At 34.4% G+C, this 15,883-nt stretch overlaps 1 protein-coding gene across 2 annotated transcripts; it reads left to right on the plus strand.

Moving 5' to 3' along the window:
- The first annotated feature begins 168 nt into the window (after window positions 1-168).
- Window positions 169-15,289, plus strand: LOC146003981 (serine protease inhibitor dipetalogastin-like). 2 transcript variants are annotated; one of them, XM_083142515.1, is made up of 4 exons: window positions 169-470; window positions 2,372-2,527; window positions 11,170-11,337; window positions 14,943-15,258. In XM_083142515.1, the coding sequence occupies exons 1-4, from the start codon at window positions 431-433 to the stop codon at window positions 14,972-14,974; spliced, it is 396 nt and encodes a 131-aa protein (XP_082998641.1). In that variant the 5' UTR covers window positions 169-430; the 3' UTR covers window positions 14,975-15,258. The 2 variants fall into 2 exon arrangements, with proteins under 2 accessions (XP_082998641.1, XP_082998642.1); XM_083142516.1 differs by lacking the exons at window positions 169-470; window positions 2,372-2,527 and adding an exon at window positions 8,865-9,044 and having other exon boundaries at window positions 14,943-15,289.
- The last annotated feature ends 594 nt before the right edge of the window (window positions 15,290-15,883 follow it).

A 15,883-nucleotide genomic window follows, 5' to 3' on the forward strand; every position in this document is an offset into this window, starting at 1 on the left:
AGGCTTTGTAAGTTCATTTCAAACCCATTCTCACTGGTCATTTCAAAATGGACTGTAACGAATGAAGAATATTGTGATAACCGACTCAAAAGAAATATTCATATCTGTGAGAAATGAATTAATGACCCTGAACAGTCCAATCCCAGCCTCTCGCAATCAATATTGGCAGCAACAAACCATAAATCACAGTGTATATACATACATAAGTGGGAAAAAATATGACTCATACTAAGAACGCTAGTTCCAGATTTTGCGTATGACAATTGCCATATCCCACCCGATTTTCGCAATTAACGAAAAAGCGATAACAGTAGAATTTAAAAGAGTTAAGAAATGTGCTCATGGAAACACTTTTCGATTGAAAAAGTGTGCACGACTGAGGCGTTGTGTTTTTTTAAAAAAAACAAAATAGTTGCAAGATTACCTGACAATGAAATGGCTACAAATAGTAATAATTACTTTCATCCTTGGTAAGTACTTTATATTTATTATTAAAAAGACATAAAAGTGATAGAAATAATAATGCATTTATCCACAATTACTCCGAAGTATAATCTTTCAATATTTTTTTGACTGCTTTCTCCAAACTTTTTATAATAAGCATAGTAGAACTGTTTGAAATTTTAAATGTTCGGAGTATCGGAATTTATCTTAGAAAAAAAGCGTTATGTGTGTGTATGGTTAAAATGGGTAATTCCATGAAAAGTGAAGTGTATGTATGTGTGTGTGTGCGTACAAATATATATATATATATATATATATATCGTATATAAAGGGTGTCTCAAAAAGACGGGACATGTTGAAATAGAAGTTCAGAGAAGAGAATAAATAGTTTCGAGGGATTTAATCACGGAAATTAATATTGTAGACTATGTTATGACATAATTATATACCGCTGAAGAGGTGGGTTTGTTTATGACTTGATGGTGACGTCCAATAAATGATGACCTTTTCTAAGCAACCATTTCTGCAGTCGTCAAGCTGGACGTAACATGTCCACATGAATCTGAGTGATTCTTCAGTTGTAGCAGGTCGAGTTGGAAAGATCTGAGGAAATATTAAGATTCTTGTGGATATGTTACGTCCAGTTATGCAGAATGTGTCCCTTGATGACTGCTGGAATTGTTGCTTAGAAAAGGTTCTCATCTACTGGACGTCATTATTAAGTCATAAACCTATACATCTCTTCAGCGGTATGTGATTATGTAATGGCATCCTTTACACTATTCATTTCCATGATTAAATCTATTGCAACTATACCTCCGTTCAAAATGTCCCGTTTTTTTAGACACCCTTTACAATACACACATGCATACATCAGACACATACATACTTATGCACGATGCAAAAGCATGAAGCTCTTGTGCACTAATTCCTAGCTGGCAGTGGGATCCATAAGTATTGCTCAGCAAATTGTCCATGACTATTTTCGTTGGGTTTTATCTTCATCCTACGTATTTTTAGGACTGTATTTTTACGTATACTGGTTGAGAGGATGTAAGCAGATTGTTTGGTGTACTGTGTCAGTTCTTGAAGATCTCATTACATAAAACAAAGGAAGTAAACGTGATGATGGACAATTTGCTTGTTAATACTTATGGTCAGTGATGAGTGTTTACGCATAAACAACGATAATCTACATTCTACACGTAGACTATTTTATACACGTAGATGATGTAATCTATGTAAACAACATGGCGAAAGGTGATAACTTAGCAAAGGGCGCTGTGGAAGTAAAACAAAATTATACTACGTATCAGTTGGTAACGTGTGAGAAGAACCTTTCATAGTCTTCCTTGCAAATTCGAACAATTTCTCACGTAGGAAAAACATAACATAGGAAATATTCTAGTGTTTTATGAGAAAAAGACTACTTTTGCCTCACGACTGCCATCTGTTGCTATTTTTTTGCATACAATTTATCTTCTTCCGTAGATGATAGAACAGAAGAGAAATTTTGTTGTAAATAGGATTCTTGTCAGTTCATTAGGAACTAAGATAGTTGAATACCTTTCATGAAAGCATATGAAAGCCTTGAAAATTAATTTTAATGTACCTTAGATTGTCTACGTAGTCTATGTAAACTACAACCCAATGTAATCTACGTGTAGACAACGCATGTAGACGTAAACTTATAGTATACGGCACATCACTGGACGACGTTATATCGAAGGTCAAATTAATCAACATTGAACTGGACGCCAAGAAGCCATCTGAGGAAATCTTAATCACGATGCAAGTGAAAATTCAAGGCGTTATGCATCTGCAAGAAAAACAATCGTGCAGGAGAATTCCGGTGGACGTCATCAAATATGTATTGCGTTTTCGCCTGTGGTTCCAAGCTTAATGTATATCAAATTTTATTTTCCAGGTATAATGTTGATTCCTCACTCCAGCACTGCTCCTTCGGATTGCTTATGTATTTGCAGCAGAGAGCGCATGCCCGTTTGTGGAACTGACGGTAAAGGAAACTCAAAAATATTTAACAACATTTGCATGCTGAAGTGCACACAAAAGTGCCCGCCAAGTAAGTATAGTAACCCAGAAATTTTGAAACTTCGATATTGTTCACCTTCCCTGCAAATCTATCCCTTGTTCAGTAGTTATTTTGCAACCGAGATATTATACAGTTTTAATTGTGAGGAGTTTTCACCAAAACATTATTGCAGGAATCGATATGGTCCGAACTGAAGGCAACGTTGTTTTCAAGGTGTATTCTAAATTATGATGATGATGATTATTATTATTATTATTATTATTATTATAATCGTCCTTATTAAAGCAGGCTTGTTTCGACCTCTTGGGCCGCTGTTACAACCAACCCTTGTCCATAGGATATAGTAGTAAAGAGATTTTTTTAAAAAAATACATGAAGAATGATAATACTTTAAAATATGTACATATATGAAGTACACACAGCAGAACCTTTAGTCCCAGAACCTAACTTGACTGAAGTTAAAGATGCTATTAAAAGGCTAAAGAATAACAAAGCACCTGGCATTGATTTAATACCAGCTGAGTTAATTAAATATGGTGGAAATTCATTAATTTGTCAAATTCATAAATTAATTTGTTTAATATGGAATAAAGAAGAAATCCCTCAACAGTGGAAAGAATCCATAATTGTTCCTGTGTTTAAAAAAGGTGATAAAATGAACTGCAATAATTACCGTGGAATTTCTCTACTCTCAACAACATATAAAATATTATCTAACATTCTTTTAACAAGACTAACCCCATATGCTAATGAAATTATAGGTGATTATCAATGTGGATTTAAACGCAACAGATCAACTACAGATCAAATTTTTCACATCAGACAGACACTTGAAAAAAAGTGGGAATATAATCAAAATGTCCATCAGCTATTCATTGATTTCAAAAAAGCATATGATTCGGTCAAAAGAGATAAATTATATAATATATTAGTAGAGTTTGGAATACCTAAGAAGCTTGTTAGTATGATAAAAATATGCACTAGTGAAACAGAAAGTAAAATTCGTGTGGGTATTAATATGTCTGACAAATTTACAATTCATGATGGGTTAAAACAAGGAGATGCATTATCTCCATTGCTCTTTAATTTTGCCTTAGAATATGCTGTAAGGAAGGTAAAAGAAACTAAAGAAGGACTAAAATTAAATGGTGTGACTCAGTTGTTAGCATATGCAGATGATGTAGACTTACTGGGGGATGATGTGAATACAATTAAGAATAATGCTAAAATATTTTTCAAAACTGCTAAAGAGATAGGTTTGGAAGTTAACAAAGAGAAAACTAAATATATGCTTACAGGCCGAAACCAAGTGTTAGGTAATAATCAAAATCTAATTATTGATAACAACTCGTTTGAAACAGTTTCCAAATTCAAATACTTAGGAGTAATATTAACAAATGAAAATTATATTAAAGAGGAAATAAAAAGTAGGCTTAATTCAGGAAATGCATGTTACTTCTCTCTTCATAAACTTTTGTCTTCTCGTTTAATATCTAAGAATCTAAAAGTTAAAATATACAAAACCGTAATTTTGCCTGTAGTATTATATGGGTGTGAAACTTGGTCCCTTACATTGAAAGAGGAACATAAATTGAGAGTATTTGAAAATAGGATCCTTAGGAAAATATTTGGACCTAAAAGGGATGAGGAGACAGGTGAGTGGAGAAGGTTACATAATTTAGAACTACATAATTTGTATTCATGTCCAGACATTATTAGAATAATTAAATCAAGAAGACTTAGGTGGGCAGGCCATGTGGCACGAATGGGAGAGGAAAGAGGAGTTCACAGGATTCTTGTTGGGAAACCTGATGGTAAGAGACCAGTAGGAAGGCCAAGACGAAGATGGAGGGACAACGTCGAGATGGACCTAAGGGAAATCGGTAGGGATGGAAAAGAGTATATAGATCTTGCTCAAGATAGGGACAGATGGAAGGCCTGTGTTGCTGCAGCCATGAACCTTCGGGTTTAAGAAGGCTAGAGAGTTAGTTAGTTAGTTAGCTATGGTAAAAATAATGATGATAATATTAAAGAGGAATAAAATAAAAGAAATATAATAAAAATATTAAAAATACATGAATGAAATACATAAAAAAATTACAGAATTAATAAAAAGTGACAATAATATAAACACAAAGAAAGTTACATATGTATAAGGCTAATAGTGGCATTATTTTATAAAAATAACCAAGAGAAATTGAACATTATTTTTTTTTTTCTTTTGTGGTCCCTTGACTAATTTTGTTCCCGTTGCTGTTCCAACAGGCTTTTCAGAAGTCATAGGTTCGAATACTGCATAAGCTATGGGCGTTTCTCTGTGCTTGTTTTCTCACCCCTTTCATAAATAAAATCGGTCACATGAACAACGTTGGGTAACCAACAAAAATCAAATGTGTCAGAAAAAGAGTATGACAATCAACCATATTTCTTTCTATAACTCGTTGTTCTTCCGAAAGAAAGTATAACGCTGCAGGAATGACTGTCATATGCCAACAAGAGGTACAATGAACATCGCTACCATATTCTCATGGGCGTCTGGAGGGGGGTCGAACACATCCGTCGACTCCCTCCTGGAAGAAGGCATCGTTCATGTCAGTTTTTAAAAAAAAATTAGAATGCTTGTTATTATTTTTTTTGGTTGTTAACAGAATATTCGAAAAGAATAAATCGAAAAATCCGTTAAATCGAAGAAAAATTGAGGGCAAAATACAGAAACAAGTTTCTGTTTTCATTTCTACCAGGTAAACCAAAGAAGGTATATTTGCAGTTTTCATAAGTTCAAAACGGAGTTTTGTGTGACAAGTCACACAACATAAACACTAACTAAAATTTATCCCTAACTTTTAAATCTTTTTCTTGAACGAGATATGTCAAAGTTAATAAAATTCAAAATAGAATAATTATGCATGTCAGTACACTAATTACATGAATTATTTAAAAATAATAAAAAAATACATGTGCTGGTGGATCGGTTATAAAAGTTCCCCAAGGATATAATAATAATTATTATTATTGTTGTTATTATTATCATTATCAAGTTTTATCAATTGCTTGACCTTCCTACAAAAATTTCCGGCGACGCCTATGCATACTCTAATCAAGGGGTCCCGGGTTCGATATCCGGTAGAGGCACATAACACAGTGGTTCGGATCCCTTATTAAACTGTAGGTCCAATCCCGATTAACCTTTCTGTGCATAAAGTGGACTTAAAACAACAGATCAATCAATCCAAAGCCTATGCATACTCTGGTTAAGAACAATATTTTTTTTGTACTACAATATTGTTCGTATGACTGATTCATCATTGTGTAGACTAATCAGAAATGGAAGAAGAGAAACATTGCAAATCAAAAATACTTATAAAATTATTCACAAATACACTATTGTCATTATAATTTACCTCTATAACAGTATGTTATGTGTAGACCTTGGATTTTTAGGTTCTAAAAAGTATGCTTTTATGTTCCTAAAATAGGCCCTAAAAATCCAAAAATAGGTTCTTAAAATCCTAAAATAGGTTCTAAAAATCTGAAATTAGGTTCTTAAAATCCTAAAATAGGCTCTAAAAATCCTAAAATAGGTTCTAAAAATCTGAAATTAGGTTCTTAAAATCCTAAAATAGGCTCTAAAAATCCTAAAATAGGTTCTTAAAATCCTAAAATAGGTTCTAAAAATCTCAAATTAGGTTCTAAAAATCCTGAAGTAGGTTTCAAAAAACTTAGGATGGTTCAAAATTCTTGAAAACCGATTAGGTACAATCGTTAGAAACAAAATTTTAAAAAAAAAAACCTTAAGAAATTTTAATATGTATATGCAAAGGTATAAATAACAACAAAATATTAATTTTCTAACCAAATTTTCATTTGTATACATCGTTTTGAAAATTATCCACAAATGGTAATACTAGACTTGTTCTGTTAGCAAAAGTTACTGATGATATGAAGAATGAATTAGGTATGTATAATTTGCGGCACAATACCAGGGTGACTACTCACCGGGAATTCAATGAATTCCGGGAAACGTTACTTCGCAAGGTGTGAATGTCACAAAGCACCGAATTGACGTGAAAGTGAGCAAGAACACACGGAGGTAAGTAACAATGGCAGCAGACGTTTTACTTTGTTTAGAGCTTTGAGAAACCATCATGGACTTGGAGGTAGGGAAATCGACAGAAAGTATGTTTCAAATACTTTAGTCATTGAATTTTCTCGTCACCAAACAGAAGAAATACCTCTGTGTGGTATGAAAATCTTTTAAAATCTTGAAAAATATATGAAGACCTAAAAAAAGGTTCGATTTAGGCGCATAAACCTAAAATAGCTTCTAACAAGCAAAATAGGTTATTTTAGGCAATATAAAACTTCATCAGTTGTTGCGTTTTTTAATGAAACGCTGAGGTAACTTATTTCTTATTTACCTGCTAAGGAAAAAATAGGTTAAAAACTTAAAATCCGAAGTCTAGGTGTAATATTTATATTTCAGCTTACAACTTGACACAAGAAGGTCCTTGCTAGACGAGCAAGTCAGGAGACATAGTACCACAACTTCCAGTCTTAATGGATAAGTTTCTACCTATGAATTCAAGAGCTGTATTTGTTCAACAATAAAACTTTCCTGGCTTGAAACTACAAATCTTTCATTTCCAAAAAATCTCAAGTATCTACGTCACAATCTCACTCAATTTTTTTCTCTAATGAATGTGAAAGTTGTTTTACAAGGCCATTGAACATTGATAACTCAATTATATGTACTGGCTTGCTATTTGTATGATTTATGTATTAGTCTTATAAATTGAAATAGATAGATTTTCAGCCAACTTCAGGTAACTACCAGGATATGCACACACAAGAAGAACAGAATGTGTCAATTAGCACAACAGTAACACATTCAGGTGTATAAGCTGCTAATGATGCATTTCTAGTGCATCAAAAAAAAACAGAAATGAATCAAAAGGTACTTTAATCAACTGCTGCTCCGTGTGATGCACTAAAAATGCATAATTTGAGATCATAACAATCATTTGATAAGAAACTGGTATTGCACTTTAATGTGTTATTAAAAACAGGTAGATAGCTTTGCATGCTGCATTCCAAAGAAGAAAACATTAAACATCTGGATAGACTAATTATATTTTAAGAATTCAATTTTGTTGTGAATTCAAAAATTTGTTTGTAAATAAGTGTTTAAAATACACAATACATTTTAGTGTGTGGAAGCAATATGATATATATATAAATAAATCAGTTGAATTTAGGTGCATATTCGACATCAGATGCATTTAGACATTTGCTTCAAGCTAAAATAATTAATTAATGCGCATCTTTGCATTCATTGGTGCATTTGCTTCCCATTGCCCACTGCCACTACATAGGCTAATTTGCAAAACCCACCAGACCTTGCTTGCATTGTCTTGCACAGGTCTGTACACAAGGGGGGAGGGTCAGGGGAGCCATGCCCCCCTCCCCTCAGGCCATGAAATGACCTATGACAAAAAATTGAGAATTTTTAAGATTTTGAAATAACTTTAATTTTGTATTTGCATAAATTAAATGGCTTGTGGAGAGAAACACCAGCTCCAGAAGGTTGCAGTCTGCAACATTTGGTAATTTTAGTTCATGACCATTGTATTCTAATAATGTTTTCTCTCAATAAGGAAAATATTCAAAACACATACAAAGAACGAAGGATAATGTCTGTGTTTGTGAGTACTGCATGCTCTCCCTTTTGCTCTACTCTCACACACACACATACAAGAGACATGTAAAGATCTACAGCAATAACAATATATGCACAATAAAAGTAAAACAAGAATGCAAGACAAATAAAATGAAGCCAATATAATTTATTTGTATTAATGAAAAGCAAAATTTATACAAAAAACTTAAACATAATAAAACCATGTCAACCATTTTGCAATTTGCAATTCTAACTAGTTGGTAAGAGAATTAGTTTGTTACTTTATAAATATTTGAAATATATAAAAGTAAATTAAGATCTTTCTCGCCGCCCCCCCCCCCCCGAGTCTTCAATGATTTCGTGCCCTGCATGAAAGCTAATAAACCAAATTAAAAAAACCTTTGTTCCAAAAGTTCAGGTTCTCCCCCCCCCTCCCTCAAAATAATCCTGGGTACTGGCCTGGTCTTGAAGTCACTGTCTTGCTGTGGAACGACAAAGGAACTTGCCAATAGACATTAAGCGACGACTTCTTCCTTAGTTTGCATAATAAACAAACCCTAGCATGCGTGTAATAGATCTAAGCATGTGCAAGGTCTTCCGCTTGTCCGCTTCCAGCGCTAATTGGTAAGCGTGAAGGTCCAGTTTCGAAATACGGGTGGATGGTCAGCGGGGAAATGTGTTCTTACGTCATCCACATGTGTGCTTTGCTCGGAAGTATCGAAGGTGAAAATTGTCAGTGGTCGAAGTAAAGGCATTGATATAGTCAGAAACTGCTCTGCACGACTTACTGCAGGATTGGTTTGGCTTCGCTTTCAAGAGGAAAACAATCCACGACTCTTAACATGTCGACCAAGCTGGTTTTGGTGTTAGGTGAGTATTTCAAAAGTTCTTTTTTTTTTTTTTCAATTTAGGATGCCGTTGAACAATAGGCCTTTATTGCCATAACTATATCTCGGAAGTTGAGGAAAAATCCTTTTTTTTTCCCTAGTGTCCGAAGACGAGGCCCAACATGTTCATTTTGGGTAATTGTAGGCCAGAAAAAGGTGGGTTTTATTTGTCCTTTTTTGCCTTTTTCGTCGATTTTTGGCTTATTGGTCCTTTTTTAGCCTTTTTTTAGGTCTTAACCGCTTTTGTTTGCAACTTCACCTTCTTTCGACTACATTTTACTGCCAATTCTCAATTCGAATCATCATCAGTTCATCACCTCTTAAACATCCTTTCTGTAGAAAATAAATAAAAAATAAATAAATAGGTATTTGAACCATCCCTGAAACGAGATAAAAACATTTTTGGACGACTGAAATAGGATCCGAAGTCCTATTTCTGTAACCCTAGTGTGGTTAGGCCAAATATGATTTTATAAATTGTGTTAATCTAAAAAATATATAATGTGTGAAAGAAGATGCATTTCATTCATATAGTTTTTTTCGCACTGTGTGTTCCATACCACCAGAATTTTTAAATTTTTTATTCATTAAATATGTAATTAAAACTGAAGTTATTAATTAATTTGGATCACATTTATACATCCTTTTTTCGCTTTTATGTCCTTTTTTGATAGATTTATGTCTTTTTATAGGTCTTTTTTTGGCAATTTATTGGTCTTCAACTTCTGAGACCTAGACATTATCCATTTTCTAGTGGTTTTAACTATGCTTATGCTCAGTGTTTGGAAGTAACTAGTTACAAGTAACAGTTACTTTTTTGAAGAAATGTAACTAGTTACTTTTAAAACCAAGTAGCTGTAACTGTAACAGAGTAATTTTTTCCAATAGAAGTAACGTTTCAACAGTTAATGCCAGTTAAGTTGCTATATAAGTGTCGTAAATTATTGGTGATTTAGGACTTAAAGTGATCCGGAACCATTGATAAACTACTAGTTTCTGCTGCGTTACAAATGTCCATCCTCTGTTACATTAATTCCTGCAAACAATAGAAGAGGGAAAGAGAAAGTTGTTGAACTAAATTTGTCTCCTATCCGCAGCCAGTCGGAGACACTGGGTTCCAGGCATTTCAGAGTGACTTATCGCATGTTTCATCTTCTGTTTGGTAGTCCCCAATTCTAAAGCGATATGCATACCTCGGAAGAGGGGTGGATTTCCCAGAAGCAGGAAGATGAGATTAGGAGGAAGATTCTTTCCTATTGCCTGTCAGTTTGCCGTTGTCAGTTGTATGCTGTGAAGTGTGTCTAGTTTCTGTAGTTTGTTCATCTGTATCCACATAATTGTCCCCCTTGTGTAAGCAGAATCCGATAGTTTTCTTTCTTTTCTATTACAATTAGTAATCCATTTGTGTAATTTGTTTGCAAGAAAATTTCCAGTAGAAAATAACTGTAAAAGTAACTGTAACTGAGTTACTTTTTAAAATGAGTAACTGTAACGATAACTCTGTTACTTTTTAAGCAAATAACTGTAACTTGTTTTAAAAAGTAATTTTCCAAACACTGCATATTCTACCACTACGTTTCGAGAAAGCGCCTCTTCTCTTATTTTCAGGTGATCAATTTATTTTTGCTGGTGATGGCGATCGAATCTATGACAGTCCTGTGATTTTACAAAAATCTAGTGCTCTAACCAACGACTCCACAGCGCCCGCAGGAGTTCTGTACTAATGTTTTGCCCCATTTATGCTACTCTATTATTTTTAGGAGAGGGAACCATATTTGCTTGAATACTACACTTATAGTGTTTTGGACCATTGCTATGAAAGCTGCTTCTTTGATTTTTTACATTATTTCACATAATTTGCCTTACATATTTAGCATGAAAAGCAACCATGTGATACTTTTGCGTGTAGGCCTATAGTTGACCAAATGTCATTATCACCTCAATCTACTTAAAGCAATTGGGCAGACATGAGAGTTTCATTCTTTCAATAAACGAACTAATCAGCGTACCACAAACTTCAGCTGTAATAAGTTTACATACCAACAAAGTTCACATCATCTACATTGCACATGGTCGTAATAAATACTGCATTTTTGTTGTTTTTCTAGGATTTCTTGCCATTCTAATTACGACAGCCTTTGGCCAAGAATGTTCCTGCGTCTGTACCTTTGAATTCAAACCAGTTTGTGCTGTTGACGAAAATGGCGTAACTAAAGTTTTCTCCAACAGATGTCTCATGGATTGCACCAACGATCCAGCCAACAATTGCCCAAAACGTAAGTGATTTTTTATTCTTTGATTACTTTGCAGTATAATATTCTGTTCACATATGTCTATTAAAATTCTGATAGAGTGATGAAGTACATGTAATCAGAGAGCCCAGTCCGTTTAAAAGATGTGGGGCCAGGGTTGTTACAGTTCCAAGAACCCATAAATTCTAATGGGTTCTATTGGGTTCCGCTGCAGGACCGAAAACTTTTTTCTAGCCCAATTTAAATTCGGTCCAACTTGCGTATTATTTCATTGAAGAAAGGTTCCTGGACCGTATATAAATTGATCTGGAAAAAGGTTCCTGGACCGAATTGAAATACTTTACAGATAAAAAGGTTCTCTACGGTCCAGAACCCATTTACGCCTGATGATTTTCTATCCTGGACCGGAATTGGATTTATTTAAAATTCCTGGACCTTCAACAACCTGTTTGGGGCATACTTTAAGATTATACAATCGGTCGGTATCAAGATTATTAGACGCATATAGCAAGGCCTAGTTGGTATAATTATGTGATATTTTACCGTGTTATAATTATTGTGTAAGGCAAGTTCAATACAGAATCATGTTCATGATCATGGAATTTATGAATTATTTGTCCAAGGAGCATTCCAGCGTTTCAAGTGTGACATTTTACACACAAAATTGAAGATTCTAGACACGACATTGGATTAAAATATTCATAATGAACTGATTTCATGGAATAATGAAGTACCTTGTGGCGTCTGCTAAGAAATTTTATAAACTTGAGTATAACTTGAGGTGCACAGGATGAATGCATTAACAAAAGTGCGTTACGTGCGTGACACTTTAAGAAGGTAGGAAATTCTGATTTCATTTGTCTGTGAAGCATATAAGCTGCAGATTCTTTTATCGTTGCAATGTGTAAATTGTATCCATTCACAAACATCTAAACCTTATTTAAAAACATTAATAATTTCCATATTAATTCATTTTGTTATTAACATGAAGTAGGACTACTTTTCCTGGAATGCCCCCCAAGGATTTTAGATAGCTTACATTGGGATTATATATATATAAATATATCCATGGTTAGCCACCGTGGTTCAGTCGGTAAGGTGTCTGGCTGTCACTCGGAAGGCTCGAGTTCGTTTCGGAGTGGGTGATCAAATGTTGGAACTTTTCCGACCTGGTCCTCACATAAAGCGGCTCAGATAAATGGGAACCTGGGGGCAACCTTGGGAGGGTAAAAGTTACCAACGCCTGGTGCTGATCACATCACTCCCAACAAATGACAAAGATCGTAAATGTGTTGGACCCTACCTTCACATCTCCCCTACCCCGCCTTGTTCCTTCATGGTATGGTACAAAGAGCACGAAAAAAGCACATCCCCCCATGGGCGTCGGGACGGGGGGAGTGGTCGAACGGGTAGGTGGAGCCCCCTGGAAAGTGACATTGTTCATTTAAAGATACAAGAAAGCCGAAAGTTAGTTACTCTAATTGTTAAGAACAGAAAAAAAGTTTATTTAGTTAGTATTCGAACAGAATAATCAAAGTAAAAAGCATTGGATCGAAAACATTGAGTGGAATATACAGGAACACGGTTATATTCTACCATTTCATCCAAGGAACAAACAGTTTTCAAAATTCTAATAATTACAGTTGTACGTGAGTGGTCACACAACAAACTTTATGGAAAAAAAATCCCCTATTATTTAAAGCCTTTTCTTGAACGAGACGTACAAAAGTTAATATCAAAATTCATTTCAGATACTAACAGCATAAAATGCAAAAGAAATAATGAAAAATAGTTGTGCTTGTATCCACTCGTTTTGTGGATCGAGTCTTCACATTATTATTATTATCATTTTCATTTAGAATAAAAAAAATATTAGTTTATATTTATTATTGTAGAATGGCATTAATAACCGTGGTAATAATACTCATTGTTATTTTTTCTGCTATTCAACTTTTATCATTTGCCCCTCCCCCTCCTTCTGGCGACGCCCATACATCCACCGTAATAAGTGTAATCCACCGCAGTGTGCTAAGTTAATACGGTCTGGCAATATCAAATTCATTGGTCTCAAGGGAGCATGTTTAATTGTACGTAAATATATCGCTGGCCTCCACAACCGGGCAGCCGTAACGAACTCTGTGGTTCGTGGGATCGAACCAAGAACCTTATCCATTGAAGTGGGTGATGTAACTTTAAACTTTAAAATTTGGAATTAATCGAAAAGGATGGGTAAAATTGTGGTTGTTTATTGCAAATGCTAACAGGACAATTTTTTTAATTTTAATTTGTCTTTTGTTTTTTTTATGGCTGTATGAATTTTAAAATGTTTTGTAGTTGAGGGGATATTTTGATTGTTAGTTATTGCTATTTGATTTTTGGAGTTTATAAGAAATTTTTGATGTTGTTTCTCTATAGCTGTATTAATATATACAGGGTGACACAGAGATGTATACCCATTTTGGAATGAACATTACGCAGTTAATTGTACACCAAACTGTATTATTTTTGTTGTATAATGTGTGTGATATATTGCCATTTATTTTACATTTATTTATTTATTTATTGCCATGGAGTCGTTGTCGGTGGAACATCGCGTGTTCACGTATGATGCCTATGTGAGAAACGGCGACTCAGTGGTTGTAGGTCAGAGGTTATTCCGCCGGCACTTCCACGTAAGGCGGCATGGAGCAGTTCCAACATGCAAAACAATCTTAAAATGAGTTAAGCAGTTTCGAACCACAGGCACTGTAACTCCAAAAAACAAAACCAGGTGCTGAACCTCTGAGCTGCAACATAGGCATCATACATGAACACGTGATGTTCCACCGACCACGACTCCATGATAACTGCAATAAATAAATAAATAAATAAATGTAAAATAAATTGCAATATATCACACACATTATACAACAAAAATAATACAGTTTGGTGTACAATTAACTGTGTAATGTTCATTCCACAATGGGTGTCACCATTATAAGTTTTTCATAAGGGAATGTAGAGATTGAAATTTGTTTTTTTATAAAATTTGTATATACGTTTTTTTTATGGGTAGTTATTGTTTGTTTAAAGTTTTTTGTTTTGAAAACAGGTGGTTGCTAAATGATTGGGATAGTTATAAATGGAGCAGTGTGGTTTTCTTTCTTTCTTTTTTTTTCTTTTTCTGTCCTCGCCCTGCTGAGGATGAGGAATTTTGTGAGTTTTGTTTGTGGAAGTTTCCACGTTGGGTGTTGCTATATTGTTTATTGTGATTTGAGTTATTAGGGTGTAAATTTTTATAAATTTTATTGTACTGCGGTTTTTTATTGTTTTCTTGGTATGAATTTTTAAAATTATTTTTTGATTGGTAATTGTTTTTATAATATGTTTTTCTTAAATTGATTCTGCCTGGATGAGTCGGTGCTAGGGTTTTGCTTTTGATTATTTATATTATTTAATTATGGATTAATACACAGTTTAGAAAGAGCGTATCAAAATTAATGATACTGAATTGCTGTATTGAGTAAGTTCTCCTGCTCAACAGCATAAGAACGATACAATACTGTATTGCATTGTTCTATGTTTACCCTGAAACAAAATGTTTAATGAAGAAGTAATAATTTCACATATCTTCAATCTTGTCCTTTCAGGTTATTCATTGAGAAATAATGGGATTTGCTGAAGACGATCGATATGACTGTGGATATATTGTAAAACGCTGTACTGTATGTGTTAAATAAATATTTGTAATACTAATTAAGACATTAATACATATTTGAAGACTAAAATTGGTAAACGCTGTAAGTGCCAAAATAATTAAACACCGTTTTCCACGTTAAACTGTGAAATGTGCCATGCTTTATAATGTGGTAAACATGAAAAGTGGCTGGTAGCCCTCTAAGTAGTTCAAAGGGCGTGTAAAGAGGTCACTAGTGTGAACGTTCTTACGGGCTGATGTGCGGAACGATGCGATTTCCCAACACTTTCGCATTTGGCACTTACAACGTTTACCAATTTTAGTCCTCAGTTATTCATGTGAACTGTAGAGCAGTATTGTTAAATTTTAGATTTATGACGCTCTAGCTGATTCGCAGCCATCGAATATGTAGGGAGGTAAAAAATTAATAAAAACTATATCATCCACTTTGGAAACTGGGGGTGAATTTGAATTCTCAGGAGATCCCCTATCTTCAACACTTTCTTTGTGTAAGTACGTACCTGTGCCATTTGGCATGCTACTGTTCGCAGTAATTTTCTCATACATAAAGTAACCAGTCGATTCGCTTTCAATATAAATGTTTCTGTCCAATAAAATTACTTGGAAACGCAGAATGGATGATATTCAACTTGACATAATCACGCCGTGCACTTTGGGAAGAAACAGCACGCAGTCCAGCAAACAGACTCGCGGGTACTAAGGAAAGGGTATGAGAAGCTTTCTTGCAGTGAGAAAATTTGCTATATATTCTATAGGTACACATTCCTCATGTGGTCACGATAATCATGCCTTGATTCACTTCGGCAAAGATCATACGCACAATGCTTACCTGAAATGTTTTCATCTGATCTATTTGCCCGAAATATGTAATAA

Source organism: Lepisma saccharinum, chromosome 21, assembly GCF_977018435.1.
Source record: "Lepisma saccharinum chromosome 21, izLepSacc3.1, whole genome shotgun sequence".
NCBI lineage: Eukaryota > Metazoa > Arthropoda > Insecta > Zygentoma > Lepismatidae > Lepisma > Lepisma saccharinum.

Bases quoted from the DNA above. Each gene is read 5' to 3' on its own strand.
- LOC146003981 (XM_083142515.1), top strand. From the start codon at position 431: ATGAAATGGCTACAAATAGTAATAATTACTTTCATCCTTG. The intron at 471-2,371 runs GTAAGTACTTTA...TTTATTTTCCAG, and splicing joins AATAATTACTTTCATCCTTG to GTATAATGTTGATTCCTCAC. The intron at 11,338-14,942 runs GTAAGTGATTTT...TTGTCCTTTCAG, and splicing joins AGCCAACAATTGCCCAAAAC to GTTATTCATTGAGAAATAAT.